Here is a 27,156-nt window from a genome sequence, read left to right as displayed (position 1 = left end):
ATAACCAGGCATTTCCCATTGATTTTGCTATCCCTTTCCTCAGTGAGTAAGAGGACGTAACACCCAGAGTCTACGAGTATTTGTTGCAATGGCAACAGCAGGACAATTCAGGAAGTATCCTGGTTTGAAAGACAGGTGAATGGGAAAAAGCTTGTTTTTTTCCAGGTTCAGGCTACTTTCCCATTACTTTTCTACAAATATACTTCTAAATAATTTTACTGGAAGGAATACATTCAGAAATAGCATTCTGGACTAACCTTGCAGTTACAGAAAACAGACTTATCACTGTGTAATAATGAATTTCTACAACTTTGAGGGAAAAAAAAGAAAAATCACACAGTTTTCCTGCACAAACAGACCATGTTCTACCCAGTGCTGTGTCTGGTCTGTTAGCCTGCTAACCAGATGCAGAAAACTTCAGCAGTAATGGTACTTACTGAAAAAGGCATCAATCTCAAAACAAATCATCCCACTCCATCCAATTAATTTTCTGGGAAAAGCAAAGAAATAACGTAACAGATGCCAATGACTTGGTGTAGGACAATTCTGCAAGATATTCAGATATAGATGGGCAGTGAGCGAATTAAAAAACTACCTGTGTGATAAGAAGCTGAAGAAAAGTCTATTGCTACAGTTTGACAATAAGCAGCCCACAAATGTTTCTTCCTAATTTTGGATTGTATTCTTCAGGCACAGGCCAACTACCAAGGATTTTAATGACTTCTTATTTTCAGTAGCACAAAACATTTACAGGTCAAACTTGTTTCAGTCAGAAAATGGAAGCATATTGAGTGGCTTAATGCATTTGGACCAGCTAATCAATGCATCAGCACAACTAAGATTTTGAATCTCAAATACCTTCCTCGGAGCTGCTCATGGACTGAAAAATTCATAAATCAGAAACGAGTAATGGCTGTATTCAGCAAATAATTTCAGACAGCAAATACAGCGGAGAAGCACTCAATCTGTCTGTAGGAAGATCAGAAATGATGCAACATGACTTTGGCTGTCCTCTGGGGAATGATTTGTGCTCATGAGAAACCCCAGCTATTTGTCTCTCAAGACGTCAGCCCTGAGCAGCTGTGTAAGCCTGGTCCAATCCAAACTGCTAAGAGTCATAGCAGTCATAGCAGTTGCCCTACAGAAACATACTTGAGAAAAGGCAAAATAGCATGAAGACACAGAGGGGTGAGGAAAGTGTGTGGAACAGGTCTGCAAACAGTGAGGAGGGGAAAAGGCTGCAGGTGCAAAAGCAGAGATTGCCCTGCATCCCTTGGGAAGGGAACCACAATGGAGCAAAGAGGAAAGAGTAGGAGGCAGGAGCAGCAGAGAGGAGCAGCTATGGGCCCACCACAACACCCCTCTTGGCACCCCATGACATTTCAGCGCCCCCAGCACAGAACTGACCCATAAACACAAGGCAGCTCTGCCTCCCAAACACATGCCAAAATGAACTTGCTTTCTTCCCTGCACTGGTCCAATTAAAATGAAAATAACCTGTCACTTGCTGCTGGCACATCAGCCCCAGCCAGTGGACCAGTTCAGGCCTTACTGTCAGATGCTCTCTGGTTAGTTGAGTTCTACTTTGCTGACTTCTTGTTGCTGTTGCTCCTGTTTTGTTCATGGCTTTGCTGCACTGAGTTCTGCTCGTCTCCCAAGGAGATAACACACTGCAGTCAGTGAATGCCACGGACAGAGCATTTTCACTGGAGTCCAATGTCTTCTCCAGCATTTATCACTTCAGTAGCCTAATGAAGGTGAGATGTAATTAGAAAGGCATCAACTGGACTATAGAGTTTGTTTTGCAATTACCTGTACAGCGGGTAACCACTGACACAGAACAGCACCTTCTCCAAAGCTGGCAAGACGTAGCATAAATGTTCATCATTGGATGACTTAAAGTGACCCTATGCCGCGTTCTGTAATTGCTGCCTTTCTTCCTAAGCACTTGAAAGCAAACACAAAATGATTGAGCTCGTCCCAAGGCAGCTTTTCCAACCAATGGAGATGGTTTGTATCTATGCAACTAAGCCCATATAACTGTCACCTTAATATCTTTCCCACTTGCACGGTGATCAGCAGTGATTTCGCTTGAGTGATTTTTGTCTGTGTAAGCAACCTCAAATGAATGTAACAATAATAAGAAATCCCAGCAGAGCAATTGCCATTGCAAAAAAATAATAATAATACTAAAAATCTCCAAAGCACACACAGAGCATTTTTGATTACACACACACAAAAAGAAAAACAAAATGACTGAGAGTTAAAAGCCATTTCTGAAGTCTCATTTCTTCTGCTCATACTCAAAATCAGCATTTGTATTTAGGGTAAAGTTATTTTAGGCAGTTGCCAGGATGGCTGACCCTTATTTAAGGCTGAATGTCTGAAGGCACAAAGAACACTGTTACTAGATAATGACCTCCTGCTGCTAAATACACACCATGGTTTATTGCTTGATAGACATCATGCAGTAACGATAGCTAATGGTGCTGTTAAAAGACAGCTTAATGCTGACTAGAAGAGAAGGTTCATTCAGAAGCCTCCTGAGCCCAAGCACCACAATACAAAACATGACGCTCTCTTAAAGATCCCAGATTGCTGCCAGGTGCCAGAGAGTAGTTTTAATTTGTTTAATCCCTGACTTCTAGCCAGATTAGCAATTACTTCCAAGAAACAAGACCATTCTTCAGCAGGATGAAAGCATGGACTTTGGTATCTGGCTAACATCATGAATGTACTCCAGTCTAGGTAGCTTTCAATAACCTGTTGTACTTGCATCCTTCTGACATATCCTAAGATGGATTTTAGTTTCGTGCAGAAGACTGACAAGAGGTAACACTGAAAACTGTACCTCAGAAAGTCAGAAACAGAGAAGATGCAGTCTCCAGACATAAAAGTTCGGGCTTTGCTCAGGCTTGCTGTAAAGTAAAAAGGATCTTGTGCCAGAATGAATGAGATGCTTCCATTTGGTTCATCACAATAGTCTTCCCAAGTTCTTACAAAGCCAAGGCCAGCACCCATGACTAGACCAGCATGTTCAGCTTCCCATATGCAGATGCAGCACTGATGAATTTCACCACTTCCAAGTGAGACTTACTGACATCTCATGAGCGGACATGGTGACATCTGAATTCAGACTATGGCGCTCCTTAAATTTCAGTATTGGAGATCCAATTCTCGCTTCCCTGTACCTTGTGTAGGAGTCCCAACTGCATGAAGAGGACATGAACAAGGAATATTTCAGAGAAGTGGGGTTTTGTTTTTTGTTGTTGTTGTTTGGTTGTTTTTTTTTTTTTTACATTTCCCTTGCAGGATTTTAGGTGCCATCAAAGAATTAAGTTTAGGTTCTCTCTTCCTCTTGGTTAGTTGAACACAGTTACCTGTTATCCTCTAATCTTTCCTCTTAATCTTCCTACTTACACTGAAATAGATAGTGCCATTTGGAGATAGCATATTTTATTTCCTATACAGACATCTCATAAGAAAGGCAATACAGATTGCCCCTACAGGTGATAGCTTGTCTGCAGAAGTGAGAGTTTGCTGTAATGCCATATGATGACAGTGAAGGCTCAGTGAAAGCAATGTTGTTAATTGCAGCAATGAAACAGTTACGATATAATTAATGTAAAAATCATGCATGGCTAAAACCAAAGGTATTTTTAATTCCTGTTAAGATGATATCAAATCTGCTGTTATGATGTGATAATGGCTACAGGGAATCCAGGGAACAGTGACAGGCTGTTGAGTGATGGGAGGACCTAATGGGAATGGCAAGGAAACAGAAAAGGACTTTAACAGGACAAATTGAGCACTACAAATACAGAAAACCGAAAGAAGTTGTGCTATAGGAAAACCGTATCAGTAGCAGATCTTATGCCTCACAGAGCCTGTTGCAAGGACTGGCATCAGCTTTCAGCACAGTAAAGTGGATATTCAATGTTTCCCCGTTCCAAATACACAACAAGAAACAAGAATAGAAAAGTCAACTCGTTCATTTTATTTTTGATAAAGAGCAACTTCTGGTGAAGAGTAAGATTTAAGACGTTCGTAAACTTTGCTTAACCTACATTTTGCATTGCCAGTTTAGTGTATTAACAAATGTCTAACTTGAGAGATTAAAGAAACAAATTGAAATTGATATTATTGATAGTTAGGAAATCTGTATAATATTGAAGAAACTTCAGAAATATGGTATTCCTAGATTTAAAAACTAATTTTAAAAAAGGGCTGAGAGGCAAATAAGTAAATGTAGTCTGTCATACCTGCTCCATGGCTGCCTCAGCTCTCAGCTTATTCTGTAGCTTGGCTTCTAAATGTCAAAAATCTGTCTTGTCATATTTCAAGCTTTCTTTCATCAGGGCAGTTATAAGTACACGCTAAAAATACGCTGAGAAAATCTGTTGATTTTTTTGTGTGATGCTCAAAGTCAATTTTGTCAGCCCACGAATGCAGACAGCCACATCAATCAGACAGCCATGCCCAGTAACTCTTCCCCATACCCAGAACAAAAGACTGTTACCATGATTGCCATTGCAATGCACAGCAATAGCAGAACTGCAAAACCAATTCATAGGGTTGTATGGGTGTGCCACAGGCCAAGAGGGTTGTGTGTTCATTGGACCTACAAAAATACTTCGGTTTTGCAAAACTGCACTGAAGACATGGCCAGTCCACAAGCCTTCCCCACAAATCCAGCTTGAAATACTGCTATGCTGAGTACTGATCTTCTAGATCTACATTATTTATGCTTCCTGTAGGGTAACTTAATGTAGTGATAAATGAAACCGTGTTGCTTGCTGTGTATTAACATATGATTTACTGATTGGTCTTCTTATAGAGATAGACTGCAGTCTCAAGGAAAAAGGAAGAAATGAGCAGTCTCTAGACTAAAAATACAGAGTACACTTTAGAAGACAGTCTGTGTTTCTAGCACAGTTTTATTGAACGTTTTTCATACCCTGGCCCATGGGCTACCTCTTTTAACCAATCTCTCTGTTCTGTACTCAGAATCCTGTCTCTAGTTTCTTATCAGGTCACTAAGGTGGAACCACTGGGGAGCTTTATGATTCGAACTAACTATGCAGTATACAACTTCATCCTCCATCACTTCAGTGTTTTTGGTTTATTTGTCTCTGCCTAAACACAGAAAGTCCTGCGGTCCAGCAAAATGGACCCAGAATTTGCATTCATGCAAGCACGCAACATTACAGCCATCTGACGTAATGGACATACCTTGTTTGGTGTCCAAAGAGGAGTAATGGTTTTCCATTTAGATTCTGTTTAATAATAAATAGACTCCTGACATTGTTAAATGATAGCCTGCTCATAATAAACCCCATGCTGATCCGCTTGTTTGTTGAAGTGAGTAATTCATCTTCCTGGGCTGCTAAAACATTAGCTGGGATTGTAGAGACAACATGAATCAGACACAACCAACATGTCCCCTGTTGGTTTGCTCATTTCCTCTCAGAGAGAGACCAGAGAGACTTCTCTTCAAATTACAGATCTTGTCATTAATTGATTTCATTATTAATTGCTCTTAAGGCTTGGTGGGCCACATACATAAGAAACACACATGGACTTCCACTCGTGCACTTCTCCCAGGCTACGTGGTACCAAGCTGTAATCCCTTTGTGTTACTGAATGAAGTGCCTCTGGCCACACTGAATCCACCACAACAAGCTGAGTAATATAATTTTTGCTTTTGATTTTCTATCAGAAAGAAGGCTGGAGAGGGGGGTGATGAAGGATCATGTTATCCTCAAATCTAATTATGATCTCAGTAGCTCCCGAGGATTTGGTTTATGAAGTGGCTCATAAATTCGTTATCATTACATCCATGAATACCCATTGGTCTTGTGCACTCATAAGGGCTTGTTTGAGTAGTTTTAAATTAGTTTATAATACAAATAGATTTCAGGATGCTCCTGACAGCCAAGCACCGTGGAAAGAGCAGCCTCCATGGAATAACTGCCTCAACAGATCTGACTTCTCACTCCATCAGAGCATCACTGAGAGGAAATAGGCTCTCACCAGCTCTGCTGAGGCTGACATGTGTTTCCCCTGAAGCAGTCTCATCACATCAGGAAGGTATAACAGACACGGCATGTGCACAGCTTACCTCCAGGAATCCTGGAATCCTCCAAAAGTTTTTACCAGAAGCCCAGGAAGACCCTGAGAACCTTGCAGGCACCCTGCACATCTCCCCGGGCCCCAGCACAGCTGTGAACAGAGCAGTGCACATTTGAACACATGGAACACAAGATTTAGAAAACAGAGCTTTTAACTCACCATTGCCTCACATCAAAATAACTGAGGGCTGGCCAGATCACTTAGCAAGCAGACTCTTCACCTACATCCATCCATTCACCTGCAGCTGCTGCCATTGTTACTTGCCACAGAAAGCTGAAATCAGGTTAAGGTCACATTCCCTTTCCTTTCCCAGTCCAATTACTACAGTCCAGTGGTCACACAGCACCCACGAAACATGCAGTCTTGACACAGCTGAGGTTGGCAGCACTGTGCTGAGGGAACAAAGGGAGTGATACTACACAGGAGTTTTACTGCAAATGCACTCCTATCTCCAGCACCAAAGTACCATCCTAAGGCCTGCTACATTTTGAATACCTAAAAATTGGATGTTACTAGATACCAGTACACTATTGCACCAGCAGGTACTATTACAAAAGGCAAAGTGGCCTGGGGGCAGTTACTGTGGTGTTTTCTTCCTTGCTGCTTTTCCCTCTAAAACATACATTCAATTTCACTGCTCTCTGTAGGTTAACTGCCAGAGAACCTAAACCAAGGTGGCTGGAATACTGTTTCAAAATGGAAGGCTCTAAGGGTGGAAGAATCTATACAAAAAGAATGGGCTCTAAGGACAGAATTATTAGCTCATGGCAAGAGGAAGGGAGAAGACATACAAGATACTAAGTCTAGCCAAGAGAGAAAAGCAGGGTACACCTGCAATTCTCCAAAGACAACACTTACCATCAGGTGGAATCTCACAGACCAACTCCCTGCTTCCTCCTGAGAGCACTAGGAGCAGGCTAGCATCTAACTCACAAAGCAAGCCCCTCAAAGCAGTCAGAGCTGCTTCACTTACCTTAGCAGAATGCTCTGGGTTACACTACCAGGCCTCGTGAGTCTCTGTAATGTCTTTGGGAAATAAGATACACCTATCCTGAATCAGAACAGATAGGCTTATCTGATTTCCAAGCCAACTCACAGTTGAGTAGAGATTAGATTGGCTGTAAGAAATTCTTGTTATTGTGCAACTTGTTATTCATGGTAGGGTGAAAATGGCTTCAAAGGTGATCTTATGTACTCTGAAGGATATCTTCTTATATCTAATGTACTTTATACAAACCAAATTGGTTTTTGCTTCAAGCATCTCTCTGCAGAAGAAAATCAATTTCAAGTTGCAGCAGCTGTGATCTTTCAAGCTAAAGATCCATTGCAAACTTACTAAGTGTTTGGCAGTGCAAAACTGCAGAGACATGACAAGTAATGCCCATGTCAATGTATGCACTGTGTCCAAATCAAGGTTTGACCTCCAAGATATGTAGCAATCCTCTGCCACTCCAACAATGTTCCTAACAGAAATGAAAATACGGTGTAAGCAGATACACAATTTGTTTTAACCCTTACAACATTCTAGGGCAGCAATTTTAAGCCACTGGATCAGTTGTCCTTGAAAATAAAAAACCCTCTAAGTGCAGAATGCTGACCCAAGGCACCTACCAGGCCTTCCTCATCCCCAGGAGTAGGTGATTTCATGCTCAGATGATTTGTGACATCCTTCATTACTCCATAGACTAACATGGCCTGCTGCAGCAGGTCTCACAGCTCCACAACTCGCTGTGCATCTTCTGAACTCACCATGTTTGCCCTCTAGCTGCTCTTGTGTCTACAGACCACCTGCAGGTGCCTCCCATCAGTGCCAAACCTGCTGTTCACCCCAGCTTGTTCACAGCCTTTCTAACTCCACTCTCCAAGGACTGCTAAGGAGGTGAACGCAACTTTAGGAGAGGATCAGGAGCACTTTCTACAGAAAATAGGCTGGATGTTCACGGGGGAGATCCAGAAATTGTCAACAGAATCACAGTTTATGAAAACTGCTTGAAGTACTTCTAGCACAGGCTTATCTAAAAACATTTCAAATGCAACAACAGCATTACGCTACCAGGATGATGACCACCAGTAAAATGGGCTCAGGCAACTTCTCCAAAGCGATGAGAAGGAATGGGACTGGATATCTCTCCTGCAGAGACACGCAAAAAGTGATATGGGTTGTTGTGTGTCTCCATGGTGACAGCTAGCTTGCACCCTGTAGTGCACGTTCAGTGCACTATACAAACACAGCCACTCTGCAGGACCACTGCAGAGTCACGTGCACTCTCTTTTTAATAAGAGAATCGAGGATTGAGGGGACTTTGCTGTGGTGCTCTGTTACAAACCGTGGCGCAGCACTGAGTCTCTGGGGCTGGATGTGCAGCTCACTCAGACAAAGCACAGCCACTCTGGCCCATGGCTGGATCACGTTCCCAATTTGTAGACAACCATACCTGAGTGCTAAGGTGCCCTGTGTACTCTGAGCATTGCAACAGAGACATCTGCTACCCTACTGCAACGCAACCATTTTTTTGTACACTTCTCTTAGAAATATGCTTAAACTCATTTCTACTTGACTCCCACACAGTCCTGATTTTGCCATATCCTTTTATTACATGCATCAAGTTGCATGTAAGCTTTCAATCCTCTTGTTGCCTTTTTTTCCTCCAGGATGGGTTGGTTGGTTTCACAAGCAAGTTTAACTCTGTACACTGGCAAAGTATTGCCTATGCACTACTTCAACATAAATCACAGAAAAATCAGTCACTGCAGTCAGGCTTTTATTCTTTCAGGGTCCTTAGGCACTTCCAGTGAGGAATGGGACAGTGGACATTTGCGGAACATCGGTAAGCCTGGAATAGTTCTACTGGATTTGAGCCCTTACATCTCAAAGTAAGCTGGCCACTCATACCAGACTTCCTTAAACTCTTCGGCCGCTTAAAGCAACCACATCATATTACAACTGGGGCTGGGCTGACCATTCGAATGAATTAACTTAGCCTGAAAATTAATGACCTACATTTTCTTCTACCACAAATATTCATTATTAGCAGATTACAATCTGCTTGATTTTTGCTTCCTTTACTGCCTTACAAAAATCCAAGCCCACAGCTGTTCACTACAGCTTTTGAGATGTGAAGCTTGAGCAGCACAGGTCCTACTGCACAGCTGTAGTCAGAGTCACATGAAGGAGACAAGTCTACAGACTTGGGTCACCTAGTACAGCCAAGGGCTCCACCCCATTTCTCACTTGCTCCAATTACCTTGAGGAAGGAGAGAATCAGATGGGCAAAAGTGACAAAAACGTGTGAGTTAAGATAAATATAGCTTAATTATTGAAGGAAAAGGGGAAAAACAAAACAAAACAGGTAATGCAAAGGCGACCAATCACTTGACACCTGCAGAAATAAAGCCCAGCCAGTTTCTACTTTGGAAAATTGTCTTCCCAGTTCTTTCCAGTTTTATTGCTGTCTGTAACATTATGGTAGGGGATATCCCTTGAGTCAGTTTAGGGCAGTCCCAGCTGTGTCCCCACCCAACCTCCTGCCCATCCCAGCCTCCTCCCTGGAACAGCAGTGAGACCAAGAATGCCCTGAGGCAGTGCAAGCACAGCAATCACAGAAACATTGCTGCCTGTTATCGACATTGCTTTGGTCACTACAACACAGCACTGTACAGGCTGCTGTGATGAAAATTAACTTCACTCCCACCAGATTCTGTACAGACAGATAAAAAAGATAATAGGGCTGTCAGTCCATTGCTAGCCCAGTACTGCTACTGCTATGCATGGCAAAAACTAATACGTAGATATCTCTCTGTTCAAAACATTCAGCCTTCAACAAAAGTTTGAGAAATTGAGGTGGGAGAAGGAATCCAAGTCACTCCAAGAAGCAGTGGAAGGGTTCAGCGCTCAGGACTTCAAGCACAGTCCTCCAAGCCTTCATTCACTGGCCCCACTTTCCTGTTGCCACATTATGTGATCAAAGACGTCTGAATTCATTTTCCTTCTCTTTACTACTGAATTATTTCACCGTTATGTTTTAAGACATTAATGCTTTATGTTGTTATTTTATGGTACTTTGCTGGCACGGAGAGAGGATGAGTACAAAGTATCTGGAAATCAGATCAACGACAAGGTAGGATATGTAAGACCACCCCAGCCCAACGACGACTATGTAGATTTGATCCCACTGGAAGATGGATCGTCTCTGGGAAGGGAAGTCTAGGGTGCTTTGTGTTGTGTTTGCATAACCTCACTGGGCTCTTAGAAAGGCAGTGGTAGTTCCAGCCCTGAGTTTCCTGTTCTGTTTTTCCCAAGGGTTTTCCTCGAGGTAGAAGAAGTGACTCATAAGAGCTTGTGATAATAAAAAAGAACAAAGCATTTCACAAAGCCTAACATCCAGGATTAGAACCATGTTTCCTACTTTATCTCACGTTGGTTCAAGTAAATGCAACATGTTACCAAAAGCATTACCACCAAATGACATTAGGGATAAAAAGGCATCACGGTGTGATAATAAATGTCTAGGGAGTGAACAAATATAAAGCAAAAACATTCATCTGTCTCCAGTGTGTTTTAATAAGTTTTTTAATAAGTTAAATAAACTAAAAGGGTGAGTTAGATTTCAGCAGCAGTTAATCTTTCCCCTGACACAATGCAGGGTCTCTTTTTAGGGAAGCTAAGCAGAAGATTTGCTAAATGCCATATTGTGGCTAATCTGGGAGCCTGCCAGTTCATTGCCTGCTTATATTAAGTTTCCCAGGTGATACTCCAGGCTTCTCTGGAAACCTTTCTGATCCATAGGGCTAATTTCATTTCCTAGAGCATAAAACATGTTATATTCTAAGGTTATGGCCAACAGATGTGTAAGACTATCACCTGCAGCTCCCTGGGTCTAGTGTTAACCAAACAGTGCAGCTCTTACTGGTAGGAGATATTGTGCCTGATGTCACCTTCTCCACTGCTTGCCTTCCACTATCACATAGAACTTATCACCATAATGCAGTTTTAGAATAGAAGGGGTCATAGACTCATAGAATCATAGAATATCTTGGGTTGGAAAGAACCTCAAGGATCATTAATCTCCAACCACCCCTGCCACAGGCAGGGCCACCAACCTCCCCATTTAATACTAGACCAGGCTGCCCAGGGCCCCATCCAACCTGGCCTTGAACACCTCCAAGGATGGGGCATCCACAACCTCTCTGGGCAGCTTGTTCCAGCACCTCACCACTCTCTCTGTAAAGAATTTCCCCCTGATATCCAACCTAAATCTTCCCTCCTTCAATTCAAAACCATTTCCCCTATTTATTATCTACTCTTTCAACTATTTGAAAGGGGTTTAGTATAGCATTCAGGTTTCACAAAATGTGAGATAGTTCAAATAGTTTCTTCCTGGAACATATCCCTGCAGCATGGGTCTGAGTGTTCAAGCATGCTAGTCTAGTAACGTAGCTGTTTCTGCTGAGGCAAAAAGGAGCATTACCTGTTTAGACAGTTTTGGCTGTCAGCTGGGGTGTTTCTGTCCCATGTGTACAATCATAAAACTAGACAGGTCAAAGCTTTGCGTCAGGCTGTACCCACAGGGTGCTGGACTTCAAAACTGAAGCCATACAGTTCAGCTAAAGCTGGGTCAGCTGCAAGGCAGCAAGCAGCATTTTGGCATCAGCAGCTTGGCGAACCCAGGCTGCAGGCCTGCACAGGTGTGAACACATTAAGCTGCAAGCTCTTGGAAAGTGCTTCTCCTTGCAACTGCGAGATGGGGAATTATTACAGCTTGGCTGTCACCACCAGTGTGAAAAGTAGGTGTGATATTTCCTGGTTCAATTAAGTAGGAACCCTCGTGGAATGAGTCCATTCCATTTTAAGTGCTTCCCCTTTCCTTTGCAAATTGGTGACACGGAAACAATGCAATCTACTACTGTGAAATGACAGCTTACTCCAGCCCTTCCGTTACAGAAGCCCTTGAGGCTCACACCAAGGGAGCTTGATTAGGTTAGTAATCACTGCAGCACATAAAAAGCACTTATACCCTGAGACACGTTGTAAATAAAGACTTACGCTGGTTCTGCCCTTAAAGCTAGAGAGATTTAAGAAATATGGCTTTTTTCCAGTGCTGAGGGAGGAGAAACTGAGGCAGTAAAATCCTGAAAGCCAGCAATTATTCAAGAGGGGATGCTGAAGGCACTTGAGGGCTCAAAGCTTGCGATATTTTACCCAGAGTTTGTAGCATGGGACCAAAGGACAGGATTTTCATTAAACCCAAGAGCTCTTAGGGGCACAAACTGTATTTTTCTCAAGTGATGCTGACAGTCCTATGCAAATTCTCTCCAAGAGCTGTTTCCACACAAGGGCTGCGTGTGCTGTTGGTGCTTCACTGCCCACCTCCTGCTGCTGTGAGGGATCAGCAGGTTTTCTCATAGTGGGGAGGCCCTTTCTGAGGTCTTCAGTACTTTTCTCCTTTGGCAGTCCCAGCACTTAACATGACCACTAGTTAATAACTTATCTAATCACTCATTTATCAAAACCCGAAGAAATAATCTCTGCCAAATCATTTCAGTTGAAAGAACTGGGGTGAGAGTTACTTTGTGATCCAGGGCTCTCTGCTCACAGGTACAACTGTGAGAGCCCTAAATCCTTTCTTCTCTACTTTACATCTGGTGCTATGAGATATCTAAGAAACAAAACCAGGTAATTCCTTCACCTGTCCCTTCTTTCTCTGAGCAATCTCTAGTTTTAGTTGCCCCCTCCATTCTTTTGGCAGTAGGACATCACAGGAGTTCCTTCCAATACAGACAGGAAATTGGGAAACATAAATATGACACAATTACCTTAAATTACCAAAAATTACCAAATATTTTTATGGAAGAAGACTTAAAATTTGACTTATTCCAGACATGAAGCAGCGAGAGATACATAGTGAGATAATAGGGGAGTTTCAATAACTGAGGTTCACCCATGGCCTTCAGAGAGCAGGAATAATTCTGCTCCCAGCTTCACAGTGGTTTGTATACTTTCATCTCACACACACTGAACCCTCTGTTTGCTTGGACTTTGGAGATTCAGTCACCCCAGTTAGCACAGAGTTAGGACAACTCTGCTACCTGCTAGTTTGCTCCTGGCCGTAGCCACAAATGACTGTCCTGTGCGTGCCTATACATATCCGTGAATCAAATGCACATCTGAATGTACAACACAGCTCCACTCAGACTGCTATCAGAAGACAAACTCAATCACAGCAATAAAAAGTGCAAGATAACTCAACATTTTCCACTTGTTCCCAAGTGACATATTTTAGCAGCCCTTGACGCATCCCTCCTCATGCACTTGTCTCACTCCCCAAAGCTATGAAGATGCTTGTGTTGCTGAGTCCAAGTCTCCTTTGGGTATCCAAGGCTCTTCTATCTGTTATTCCAGTGAGATTAATAAATACTATACACACTGAACTTCGGCAGGGCCCATCCCAGGGGCCCCAGTGTCCCTCTAAAACATGTCATTTTGGTTTCTTGCCATCCCTTTTGGAACACATGATTGCCAACAGACCAATAACACCTACGTGCCTTGCAATCAACATCTGTTCTTCAACCTGCAGCACCGTGCTTTTATTTGATCGATTCCTCTCCTGACCCATAATACATAAGGCTCCCCAGTGGTTTTGCATTTGAGCTCTATCTGGTGCATATCGGCTGTGTGTAGCAAGTCTCGGCACCCAGCCCAGCTGGGTAAGTTCTCAAGCAGGTCAAGACATCACCATGTCCCAGCGCTGACTCATGGCTGTGCTCTCACAAGGGTTGATGACGAGTTCTTTGGTGCTCTCGTTCGTGTCCCCAATGGTCTCAGTGTCCAAACAGAAGCGTGAAGCTATGTGCTCAAGGTGTGACCCAACTTTACCCCATTGCTGCTGAAAAACACAAGAGAGGAGAAACAGAGGTAAATAAATTTCCTCCTCCTCAATACGCTTTTATTATGCTGCTCAGCATCCAGAGACACTTGTCACTAAGACTTTTTGGCCTGACACAGGGAAGCACAGGTCTGCCCAGCCTATGCCAAGCAGATGACATGCTGAGCCCTTCTCCCATCTGAAGCACTCATTTAAGCTCAGCCTCTGCTTGGTGTTAGAAAGATAATGTATTGCTAATGGCTTTTTCTCCAGGTCACTGGTTCAAATGCCAGCTCAATGATTAACTGCAGAGAAACGTTAGCCTATTCTGGCTGACTGACAGCCCATGTGGACTAAATTGCCAGTTTCAGTTTGACTTCTGCAGATAAGTATCCAGATCACCACCTGCACTAATAGACATCCTTATCAACGCACTCATTTAAGAGGTAAAGGGCTGAACAGGGTAAAGTCTGTGCCCCCAGACTGACTGTACTTCCCTGAAGTCAGAGCATATCACAGTGATTTGATGTGCAGTGATATTATGCTGCAAGAAAGGGAGCTTCAAAGAAAATAGGGGGTCAGTGAAAGGGCTCACCTGCTTGTTGTCACTTTCTTTGCAAGGTGACAGGAGCACTGGGGAGCCAGGGAACAGGGTATACACAGACAAGCACAGCTGCTGCTGACGGACTTGGTGGTTGTATGTGTACGTCCACTCCTGCAAAGAGAGATAAGAGAGAAAGGAGATGAGAAATCAAGGTTGACTGTTGGAGTTCTTCAACCTGGAAAGCAAACACTATGGCCTGGATCCTGCCCCTTCTGAAACCGATCAGAAAACTCATTGGCTTCAAGAGGCACCAGGAATTGTCACTAGGGATGCTCCAAGTCTCTCTAAATCTGCAGCTGTCACTGGCAGATTGCTGTACCAAAGCAAATGTCCCTGAAAGTGGCTAGAAGAAAACTTTTCACAAGGTAAAGATAGGCAGAACTGGGCTGCAGTTAGGATTAGGTTATTCCTGGAAGCTGAGAGATCCCTTTCCCTGATGTTCACAGCAAGGTAAGCAACACTCCTATATGCCTGTAGCATTTTGTACAAATCAAGATAGTTCAGTTATTAAACATGTAGTAAGCAGGAGAGGGTTTGACCACCAGGAAACTATCACAGATTGCTTTATCACCATTTCTAGTTTAATTGTTGATTATGTTTAATAAATTCTTCAGGCTAACTTCATAAGATCTTGTTTTTCTCATTCACCTGCAACAAGACTGAACTCCAAATGTTTGCAAGCACTGATTTGCTATGACTTTTGAACTTCATTCTCTGACTTCAAAACAGACAGTACAGTACAGTAATTCCTTTAATACAAATCACACTTCATTCAGGTCCTTAGCCACTTAGAAGGGAAAACATATTCTTGCACAGCAGACTCAGATCTACAGGGACTTCACACTGTCCTCCTTGCATCCAATGCTTCTTAGCCTACTTCTCCCCACCAGCTAATAGAAATTGAGCCTGTCTTTCTGAACAGCCTGCCCACAGGTTTCTCAGCAAGAGCTGCCCAAGATTTCCACACAGAACAAGCATTCATTTTCAGAGCTACATTTTGCAACTCTAGGGCCTTCTGGCAACAACTTCTTCTTTGTCAGATGGAACAGAGTTCTCCTGATCCTACAGAGAAGGCGTTCCAGACATCCCAACTGTGCACACTGTCATTCTGGGAAATTGTGCCAAATTAGTCCTGCATCTGTGAAGAACCAAGCCTTACGGGGTGAATTCCACCACCTGCTCTTGGCACCCATGTTACTACAATCTGCTTTGAAAACTATTTTACATTTTTAACCAATTGCTCATAGTTTAGTTCAGAACAGGGCCTGATAGCACACCTGTGGTTGTGAGGCTCTTCAGCATCAGCAAACAACTGGTGTCTGTGTTGGATACCTCAGATAATTCAAGGAGTGGATTCCCTGGCCTCTATAACCTTGCTTCAGGGACATCTCACAGAGAAGCGCTTCTCCCAGAGGTTCTCCACACTTAATTCCAGGTCAGGCACTGCCCATGCCATCCCACTGCTCATCTTGCCTCAAGGAAGCATCATCTGCTCATTCAACAAGGCTCCATGGGACACACGGATGGTTTAAACACTCCTCCTAAGTTCTTCATTCTAAGAAGCTGGGCCTATGAAGCTAGATATGTGCATCAGCTCAGCAACTGACATTGGATCTCCCACCCCTGCCCCCAGGATGTCTCGCTACTCTTTTACCTAAACTGACAGATTTCCACAAAACTCTTCTATTTTGACAGAATGGCTTTTTATGGAAGCGAGTCCTGCTGAAAATGTTCTATCCACTTCTAATCACGTCTTGTCACTTTTCAGCCCAAAATGAAAGCCAGAGAAAATAATGCTTAAAATTAAGAAAGTCTGGGGAAAAAAAAAAAAAAGAAAAAAAAAATAGAAAAAAAAAAAGACACTCAAATGCTGCAGAATGCATTAAAAACTTTGAGTTAAAATACAGGCAAGTGGCCATGCACATTTTTATCTCACCCCATCTCTTCCATTATTTCTGCCAGTCAGGATGAAAAATACTGCTTTTTTCCCCCCATCAGAAACTACAGTATCTTCTAAACTCTGCCCCACTGAGTGCTCAGCAGTAAGAGTGGCAGAGCCTCTCTGTTGTGGTCAAGAGGGCAGCCCCACAGTCTTCCTAAGAACAGAACTGTTTAAGGAGTTAACATGGCCCCAGGAGTGCAGGCCAGGCTGCAGAGATGCCAGCACGGTTGCGAGCTGACCACTGACACAGGGAAACAGACAGAAGAGGTGAAACTGAGACCAATGTTTTCTGCCCTCTCAAAGACAAAGCGGCTTTTGCTGAAGTGGTGGCAGAGCAAGGAGTAAGAGGATGCACTGGGAAAGCTGAGCTACCAGCTGCACATTGCAGCCAGCAATTCTCCGCAGCCTCAGCTAACTAACCCACATCTGAGGCATGCGACTCTTTTTCAAGGCTTTAGTGTCATTCGAGCAGGCACCTGTCACTGCTATTCTGCATCATTCAGAAACAAGGAAATTATTTTAAAATGTGACCTTTGGCTTGGCATGGCAGCCCCCAGGCCTAGCAAGAAGCAGCTCGATGCGAGCCCAGAGAAAACACCTTTTTCTTTTTTTTCCTTCAGCAAAGTTGCCCCTGCAAAACGTGATGACCTGCTCTCATTAGTCTGCTCCTCTTGCTGAAGGAATTAGAGACATACAGTTAAGTGGAAGCGAGCACACCACTGCACATTCAACTACTTCGTGGCACCCCCAAAGAAGCAAGTGATTGTTATCCTCCCTGCTTTATAAATGGGAACAATGAGAGAATGCTCTGACATGCCCCAAATCACAGTGGGAGCCTGAAGCAAATGCAGATTTTGAAGCCACGTCCTCAGGGTCCCACTCCAGTGACTCCACTGCAAGGCACACGTGCCTGCTCTCGGCTCTAACACTTCCTAGAATATGGTTTGGAGAATGCATGCTGATTCACACTGCTTTTTCTTGTCTCAGTGAGACTGAAAAAAAACAAGATCATCCTCATTAAATTCTCAATAGTTTAATGGGCAATCTAACATTGAGAGAACACAGACTATGAAGTTATAAATACCATTGCAATTCAGTGCATTTTGAAAGAAATTAGGCTGAAAGATGAGAGGAAATTATAGTTCTCTTTGTCTTCCTCTGATCTCTGCAGATGGGCAGCAGCATGATCTCAGCTCAGGCTAGCAGAAATAGGTGGTCCAGCCTATACTGGGGTTTCTGCCCCAATCCCTGCTGCTGCCCACGGCCACCAGCAAAGCGAGGTGGATTACCAAGGTTGAATGGCACCTCTCAGCAAAGGCAGCAGGGTAAATCCAACTGAGGGATTTAGTAAACTGAGGGAATCACCTTGGATCTGCTGCCACAGAATGACCAAATTGTAGGGGTCGGAAGGGATCTCTAGAGATCATCAAGTCCAAGCCCCCTGCTAAAGCAGGTATGCACTGTCTCAAGGGACAGTGACAAGCAAGGTCCCAGCTCTGATCAACCCTCTCATGCTCTACCTCAAAGACTGCCTATCCAAATGGCCAGCAAAAAATGTAGGAGGAAAGTAGTTCCCTCTTCTTCTGTGTAGACAATTGAGACACAAAGAGATTAAATGACTGCCCCACCTCCTGCAGGAAGCCCGTAGCTCCACAGAGCCTGACTCTCCAGCCTTCTTACCTGTGCTGTTGCTGCTGTGCCTTTGCTGGTGATACAAGGATTTAAGCTCAGGATGGGTAGCTCTTGGTCTTCAGATTTGTGTGACTCCAAGCAGCTCTGCCTTTGCCTGATCATCCCAGTCTGATATAGCAGTTCCTCGGGAATCCTGTGGGAACAGTGTGAAAAACAACGGCCCTACTCCTTCTGGCAAGTAGTGTGCTCCAAGGGAATGGGATGAAGAAGTTGTTGCCATACCATTCACCTTCAGATAAGGACTTGTGAGATCTGTTTCAGCAAGAAACTACCACAAGTAGTACATGGCCAGGGACACTGCAGAAGCAGCATTCAGGGATGGATGATCAGCCTTTGACAGGGGAATAATAAATAACTGTGCAAGGCAAACAGAGGAGCAAGGAATGGACTGTAAGCAGGCTAACGGTCAGCTTTCAGCCTACAGGACTGGGAAACTGTATAAAAAATGACTGCACAGTGCTGGCATTCCTTTTCAATGCTGCCACGCAGTGCCACACTTGGCAAAAAAGCCAGAAAACAGCAGTTAAATCATTCTCACACTGTAAGTGTGTACTCAGTCACTGCATCAGCAGGTCCCTGGAGGCAGCTCCAGAGATTGCGCACCCTTTCTATGTCACTCCTGGCAGTGACTGCAAGACTGGGTGCAATCGTTTCTGGACTATTTTGCAGCTGAGGAAGTGTATATTAATGAAAGCATCAGGCTAAGAGTAAGCCAGAATCACCCAAATACATGTTATCAACTCCTGGCACTGAGAGTCTGATAACAGCAAGATCCTGCACCACGGAAATCCATAGCTAAGACTGCTTATGGAAAGCAGGATCACAAACAAAATACATTACATCATGAACAGGCGGTGTTGAAAATGAAGACAAAATTCAGCATGCCCTCCTGCAAAGCCCAAGGGAGGAGGTGGGGTGCCAGTGTCTGGGCAAGAGGGAGATGTGGGACTGGAAGGAAGGAGAACTTTCTGGGTCGGCAGGAATGGGGCTTCCTGGTGGAGATCAGGCATTCATACCGAAGTTCAGGGTAAACGTTCTCCAGGTACCACTTGAAGCTGTGGCATTTCAGCCTCTTCCGCAGCTCCACTCTGCTCTGAATGCTGTGAAGGTACAATGAAGATCATGAGGGTGAAACCCAAGGCCCCCCAAAATCCAACAGATATGCACAAGCAGCAAACACAAGAGCATCAGCAGCGCTATTTCCTGCTGTCCTCTGCATGATATCTGTCTCTTTGGAGATCTCACATGGTAAAGTGCCACGATGACATACTGCCATTTTAACAAGGAGCCTGGAGTTCAGGCAATGAAAAAGTCTATAGAAAAGCACAGCTATTTAAAAAATGATTAGAAACCAATGTATATTATCTATTATATGCAATGAAAGCATTAATTTAATATAGCAATGTGCTAGGAAGTTAATATATGCTATTATAAATTACTCTTAGTTTATAGAACTACAGAAGGCCTTGATTCACAGAAGCACTTAAATACAGCTTTCAGTCACTAGAAGTTAATCACATGGCAATATAATTCTTATGTTAATCAAGGTTAAACTTCTGCTGCTGAAGTATCATACTGCAGAGCAGCGTTTCTCAAACATCAGCTCCTCTTTGGGCCAGCTGAAGCTGGTATGGAGCTGGTATGACTTCCAGTCCTTCCTTTAGTATAGTTTGTCTTTCCTGCACCTTCATGTGAGAGCTGTTACTTCATCCCATGCTGAAGGATGGGAAGAGGATACAAATTCAGAGGAAATAGGTTAATCTCTGGGATTGCAATTTATTTAGCATGGAAATGGAAGAGTAGCCAGAATGAATTTTAGTTTGGATTTGTACTCTGCTGTGATCCAAAGGAAATCTTCTAAAGAAAGAGAGAGTATAAGAAAATGAGAAACAAACACAAATACATACACATTTCCTGATATGGAGATGTTTCTGACAGTTCAAAGGATGAATGGCAAACTCCCTAAATATAAAGCACTCACTCCTTTCCAATAACACCTTGCCACGTCCAAAATCTGATTATTTTCTTGCATTTCAACTGCTAGCAAGACCTCTGGACTTTCTCCCAAACTCTGCTGTGGGATCTGAAGTACTTGTACCCACACCAAGGGCAGGACATGGGCAGAGGAAGTTTCCCTTATCATAACTTGGTTCTCTCATCGAGATACACTAGTACCACATATGACCCGTTTATAACTTTCATTCACTCTGCTCATTAGCTTCTGCCTACCATTAGTATTTAATTCAGCGTTAATTTTGTTAAACAACAAAATTAACAGAAGCAACGCGGCAGGTTTCCTGCAGCAGGGTGATGGCAGCAGGGAGGACACTTACTTTCCATATGGCCTCCCCTGGGCCGCGGGCCGGGCAGCATAGTAGTACTGCTTGAACTCATCCATCCACACCTCTGCAGTGCGCTTGGTGTTTCTGAAGGAGGCAATGAAAGACAGCTGATGCCAAGGAAGCCTCTGAGGTGATGCCCACACTTTCTAAAAGGCTCAGCTCTTCCAAGATGCTCTCCTCCCAACCCCAATTTTGTCTATGGCTTTACACAAACCACCTGTGTCCTGCCCTCACTACCAGAGAAGTTCCCCGTCCTACCCATTTCTCCAAGCACCAACCCTAAGTTGCCACATCTTGGGTGAGGAATTCACCATCTCAGGCTTCGCTGGATGTCTTGCATCCATCACACCCAGAAGTGTGCTTTCTCTTAAGCCCCATCTCCCAGGCAGGCAGGCTCGAGGTTGTATTTTGTGAATGGGATTGAGCTCTGGAAACCAGCACGAGACATGCCAAAGATTGAAAGTAAATATTTCATTTGTGTCATTCCTGTAAGAACTCTCCTGCTTTTTTAGTTAACATCTCTGTTTAATCGAAAATACCACGGAGCATCATGGAGTTACCAGAAGCTGCTTCTCCACTCAGTCCACATATTTCTGCATTAAGTTTGAGTCTGAGATATCAGAAGGTTAACCACAACTCAGCTTTGAAATCCTGTGGATACATTTCTGCAGACTGCTTTTCAACCCCTTGCTGATCCACGGTGCTTCCCGTTTTCCTGCAGTAGTTTAAGTGCTCTTGTCCAAAAGATGGTTGTCAAGTGCCTACATTTGGATCTCGCATTCTGCATAACTCAGGATATTTTTGCCTGCCTTCCTGAGCTCAGAATGTTTTACAGGAAACATGGGAACAAACACCAAGACTTGCTTGGTGTTGATTCAGGCCCACCCAAAGCTCACATCCAGCCTTATCTGCAAGAGTCTTCTTTCACAACTAAAACAAGAGTATCCCTTGGTGACCCAGATTTGTGCCCTTCTCCTACCCTGTGCCTCTCAGTCTGTGCCTCTCTGTCTTTCTGAAGGGAGGTGGCAGGGTTATCTCAGCACGCTCAACTGTCCCCATCCTGCCCCAAACACTGCTGGAAATGTTGTATTAGGTGTAACTGGGAGGTGTTGATTTCACTCTTCCCACATTGCTGTCATAAGCAACGCATGGGTGAGCTGCAGAGGGATCGGGTCAGTGGCAACCCTGCTGCAACACCCTAAGTCCTCATAAATCCTGTTGGCTCAGTGAAATACCAGGAAACTGACTCTAACAGGAACACCTGGTGTCTAAGTTCATACAAGAGCAGTTTGTCTGGGAAACAACTCTGCATTATGTCTGAGTGCCTCTGATGTTTTACTCTGTCCTTTACTTAAGGAACAGCTTTCATCCTTGAGCTCCAAAAGAGGAGGAAATCCTTCCCATCTTAAGCAACTGCTCCCTTCACCTGCTCCCTCCTGGATTTTAATCCACCTCAGCCATTATTTCATCACTGGATTCAGTCCCTGTTCCTGGGTGTGAGAGCAGGTCTCCTTCAGCTGGGAGGTGCAGCCCATCGCGCTCCTACTCAATCTGTCTGCTCCTTGCTGAGGCACCGGGAGCCATATTTTCTGTTTCAGCTAAGTCACGCTCAGCCTCAGGCTAAGGTCACTGGGTACTGACAGATATGGTTGACAGCCTGCTTTCAGGGCATTATAAATGTTTTCTTATGACCTTAGTGTCTAAAACATTTGCTGTTGCGGTAGCTAGGGCTGAGAGAGCTGCAGAGCCTGTCCCTTCTTTTTTGTGGTGATGAAAGGAACCGCGTCGGTGTCCTACTTCTGTCATATTCTCAACACTCTAGAAATCCTAAGGGAGACAGTTGTACCAGCTCACTATGGCTCAGGAGATTCCTGCCCATGGGTATTTTGCATTTTTTCAATCTAGCTTTCCTCCCCACCTCCCTGCAAGGCAGCAGCTTATTATTCCCACAAAAATGAAGCAAACCCCAAGCACCCACTTGATGTATGTATTGGCATTCCCCTCTGGAAAGACATATGGATGTTTCTTCCGGAAGACATGTCCAACACGGCTGCAGGGGATGATTTCCAGGCTACCTCCACACATCCACACACGGAAGGAGATTTCTACAAGAGAGGCAGCTTCAGCATTTTGTGTTTCTGTCATAGAATTGTCAAAACTGGAAAAGACCACTAAGATCATCACGTCCAACAGCTGACCCACTCCCACCGTGCCCACTGACCACATCCCTCAGTGCCACATCTCCACAGTTCTTGGACACCTCCACGGATGGTGACTCCACCACCTTCCTGGGCAGCCTCTGCCAATGATTTACCACTCTTTTTGAGAAGAAATCTTTCCTAACGTCGAACCTGAACCTCCCCTGGCACAACTTGAGGTCATACCCTCTTGCCTTAAAGCAGTCTGAATATGGTGTTACCTCTCATTTCATCCTCTGCCATATTAAACAGGTAAATCAACTACCATAGGGGCTTTCATAGGCTCAACTCTTGTAAAAGTGTACTTTAAAGCTTCTTGCAATCTGTTTGAAGTTCACACACTCAAAATCTGTTTGCAGCACAGAGCTATCACAGTAAGGAGTCCCTTTACATATAGCCCTGTTCACACTGGAGAACCATCCTGCAGTTTTGCACTCCCACAATGACCTCTGTACTGCCCACATTAGTGCAACTTCCTTTCATGGGACTGCTAATATTACTGGAGAGGCATGAATTCTGTGCATTAATGATGACAGCAGTGGGTCATTATCTTTATGACTCTAAGGCTGGTTGTACAAAGTGAACAGCTCTGAGCATCCATCACCTGCCCCCAAAAGAGCAGGATCTTACCTTGCCTAGCACATATACTAATGTTGCGGATCAACAAGATGCACACATTTGCAGGAGCTGAGGTCAGTGACAAGGATTATTCCAAAAATCTGGAAAAATTATCAGTATGGGTAAGATCTTCTGGTGCCCCCAAGCTGCTCCCTGGCTGTTCAGTGCGGCCCGGTTAGAGGACAGCTTGCTTGTGGCATGATTCATGATCAACACCAAAAGTTACAGGGCTCCTGGCAGGGAGCTGGATGAGATCCCAGTTGCAAGGTGGCACAGCCAGCAGAACGGCTGCTCTACAGGGTCTGTCTGGTCCCAGCAGCTGGGAAGCTATGAATCCGCAGCTGTATCATCAGACAGTCATACTTAAAACCAGCACAAAGAAATGAAATAAAGGCTTCTGCAGCTCTGTATGTCCTGTTTTGTGATCTGTTGGTAGTAGAGAGCTAAACAGAAAAAGTGCCTGCTCCAAAGCCACGAACTCCTTTTCACCACATGGTGCCACATAGGATGAGCGATAAGCATGCATGAGGAGCTGCTGGGATTGAGATTCCTGGAGAGAACTGCTGTTCCTGGAGCTGGCTGCTGTTGGAGACCAGCAACAAGCAGAGTTGTGTAGCAGGTCAGAGGCAGCACATCTTTACATCTACAGTTCCCTTCTTGGATACTATTTTTGGGCTATTGAACCAACGAGGAAGGCAGGAGGGCTGCAGTCAGTCCCTGCTTGGTTCCTTGGAGGAGCAGATGCTTTGGGTCAAACCAGTGCCAACACACCCACTCACAGAGAGAAAGGATGAGGAAGAGCAAAACGACTGAGCAATGAGATATAAATAAATAAAATATGCTGGAGCAAAAAGGTGTGTGAAGCAAACAACAGTGCCAGGCAGAGGGTGGGATACTGCAAAGCAGCAGCATCTGTTCCCTTGGATGGCTGACAGCACTGCTATATGTGTTAAGAAAGAAGATTTTGCCTTCCTTGCTAGCTGTACTCCCCAGAGGTGTGAGCTATTAAAGCCAGATTTGGATCTGCCTCTCTGACATCAAGTGTCTCCTCCTCTTCTCAGAGGCAGTCTATTGCTCTGATCTGCAGCATTGCTGCAGCTGCAAAGTGAGAACAGTCTGGCCTGATGAAGCTCTTAGCAATCCAGGATAAGGAGACATGATACCTGACACCAATCTGCATTGTGCCCTTAAAGTTACTGGTGCAGGCACTCTGCAAATTTAGGGAGGCACCGATGCCTCGATTCATGGCTTTGAAGTGCTATCTATCATCAGACATCAGAATAAGACACATCTTAGCTTTATTTTTGAGAAAATAGGATCAGGAAGAAACAGGGAAGTATGTGTGGTGTGCTCTCATTTGCTGGTAGCACTAAAGCTGAGAACTCTGTTGTTCAGGATATTTCCCTATAGAAAATCAAAGGATCATGGAAGGCAGAGAGTCCTACGCCCCAAGCAACTCCTCATTGCCCACCGTTCATGGTTGTAGATCTCTTACCCATCTGAGACTGCAAGCCACGAATGTAAGTGAGGGAAACCATGCAGAGCACTCAAAGCAAAGCCCTAACTAATGTCATGTCTACCTGGCATGACTCTGGAAATAGAACCAATCTTGCAAGGGTGGGAGGAAGAAGGGTGACTCACCAAAGTTCTCCCCGCCCCAGATGTCCATGGCGTTGTCATACTTCCCCAGGTGGTTGAACCAGGCTTTATCAATCACAAACAGCCCCCCAGCAATGATGGGAGTCCTGCAGGGTCAGGGAAGCAAGAGAAGTGCCTAGATGTGCAGAAGAAGCTCTTCCTTTAGCCTCTTCTTCCATCATCAGCTAACTGTGTACTTCCTTCTTACCAAATGAGAACAGTAAACCTCAAAAAGCATCAAAGCCTTTCTTTCAGCTGCCTCAGTATTTTGCTGTCAATCATAAATTGCCTGGCATTTAATGACTGGCTAATGCATCCATCAGCACAACTCCTACAAGCCTGAAGTTCACAGCCCTGATTGCAGGCTTCAGCATCAGAAATGCACTTAACGCTTGGTGGGTTATTCACATGATGGTACTCTCACAGGATTTTTTTTTGCCTGCAGCCAGCCCATTAAGAGCACAATTCCAGAGGGGAGGGCAGGACAGAGCCAGCTCAGAAGGGCTTTTTAAAAGCCACTGCTAGCTGTTTGGTCTGTGTTTCAAAACAGGTCTATTTTTTACTCTTTGGATGAGCTAAGAAAAGCTGTGCTGAGATGGCACAGGGGAGGAGGGGAGAGCAGACCCAGAAGAGACTTGATCTTTGCTGGGACAAGTCTCATCCTCATGTGCTCATCTCATGGGACACAGGCACTCAGGATGCCTCAGTGCAGGCTGCTGCACCGAGGAAGTCTCTGCAGTACCCTGCATGAGTGCAAGCAGAGCTTTGCACTCCTATGAGCTTCCTGGAGCCCTGAGCACCCCAGCTCCAGATCTCCCCTCTACCATACACCATAACACTTCACAGCTGGGGATATAGGCAAAAGGGCTCCGTTTGGGATGAGGTGCCTGTCCTGACCCACATTCCACTTTCCCCTCTTGACTTACTTAATGGGTTTGGTAGGATCAAGTCGTTTGGCTTTCTGCTCTGGGGAAAGCTGCTCCCATTTGAAATGCAGGCTCCAGTCAAAACCTAAAACCAGTGCAGAGAAATACCTTAGGGAAATTAGAAATGGGCATGGACTAGGAAGCAATTCAATCCATTAGGCTACAGAATCCATGTTGGATGAAATTTTTTTCACTTTTAAATGTCTCAAGCCAATGGAGATAGAGCTCTTGGGAAAGGAGTCCAATGACTAATGTATTTTATACTACATCTGAAAGAGAAACAACACTTTGCATTACAATTGCAAAGTCAAGCACATGAAAAGCAGGAAAAGCCAGAATTAAATCTGCTGTTGAAACCTTGCTCTTAGAAGGCATCCTTGTCCCCCAATGCACACAGATGCACACTGTCATGGATACTGCATGCTACAAATAGCACAAGCATACTAATAAGTGCTACAGTTGCATCCTCTGTTTTTTGCCTAGAAATCCCCCATTTCTTCAGCATCTGGGCTTACAGTGCTGCAAAGGGTGGTTTTGAAATGACCCTTTATCCTGCCTGATTACTTTTTCCACTATAGCAAACAATAATCCTCACGCCATCTCTAAGCCAGCCTGAAAATGGCACAGGGAGCACTGAAGAGTGCAGATACACCTTGAGCAGGATAGCTGAAACCCACAGCACAGCTCAGAGCCACGCTTATACTATGGGACATGGCCCGTGGTGCTCACTCACCGCCTCTGAGATCTGAGGAAGCTGCCACATAGGCAAAAGTATCCAAGTTGATGATGTCAATAACAGGGCTGACCACCCGTGTGGGGTCCTGGAAAGCAGAAACAAAAGGACCTGTGACTTCAGATCACACCATTCAGCAAGTGGCCAATGGGTGGCCCAGTCTCTCGGATCCACCAAGCAGATGGAAACTTCAGTGGTAATTTTGGTGGTTTGGTGGCTTGTTATGGACATGTGCCCATCACTGCCTCCTCCACAGTCACAACAATTCAAGCCACGACTGAATGGTAGCAGAGGAGCTTCAGGGCAAGTCACCAAGAGAAGGTGAGCAGGTGGGCAGCTGGGCAGAGCAAAGCCTCTGCAGGATGCAAACCCCTACCTGCCTTTTGCACATTCATTGGTGTATTCCCCTCTCACCTCCCTCAAGTACACTTCACTGAATTTCAAAAGTCAGGTAACAAATGGGCATTTG

The 27,156-nt window shown here is 44.4% G+C and overlaps 1 protein-coding gene across 1 annotated transcript in view; it reads right to left on the bottom strand.

Annotated features, from left to right (window-relative positions):
- Positions 1-13,022: 13,022 nt before the first annotated feature.
- The window catches only part of GALNT14 (polypeptide N-acetylgalactosaminyltransferase 14), a 64,321-nt gene continuing 50,187 nt past the window's right edge, over positions 13,023-27,156 (bottom strand). The window contains exons 7-15 of the mRNA XM_042820718.1: positions 26,688-26,775; positions 25,955-26,039; positions 25,032-25,135; positions 22,553-22,679; positions 20,566-20,658; positions 19,249-19,332; positions 18,221-18,365; positions 14,590-14,709; positions 13,023-14,015 (exon numbers count right to left, since the gene is read on the bottom strand). Of these exons, the coding sequence (XP_042676652.1) occupies positions 13,854-14,015; positions 14,590-14,709; positions 18,221-18,365; positions 19,249-19,332; positions 20,566-20,658; positions 22,553-22,679; positions 25,032-25,135; positions 25,955-26,039; positions 26,688-26,775 (1,008 nt within the window). The 3' untranslated portion in view covers positions 13,023-13,853. The remainder of the gene's footprint in view (positions 14,016-14,589; positions 14,710-18,220; positions 18,366-19,248; positions 19,333-20,565; positions 20,659-22,552; positions 22,680-25,031; positions 25,136-25,954; positions 26,040-26,687; positions 26,776-27,156) is intronic.

Source organism: Centrocercus urophasianus, unplaced genomic scaffold (assembly GCF_019232065.1).
Source record: "Centrocercus urophasianus isolate 14NV4802_14NV808 unplaced genomic scaffold, USGS_Curo_1.0 seq_10, whole genome shotgun sequence".
NCBI lineage: Eukaryota > Metazoa > Chordata > Aves > Galliformes > Phasianidae > Centrocercus > Centrocercus urophasianus.
Note: the sequence above shows the minus strand (reverse complement) of the source record. Positions and strands in the feature narration are given on the sequence as shown.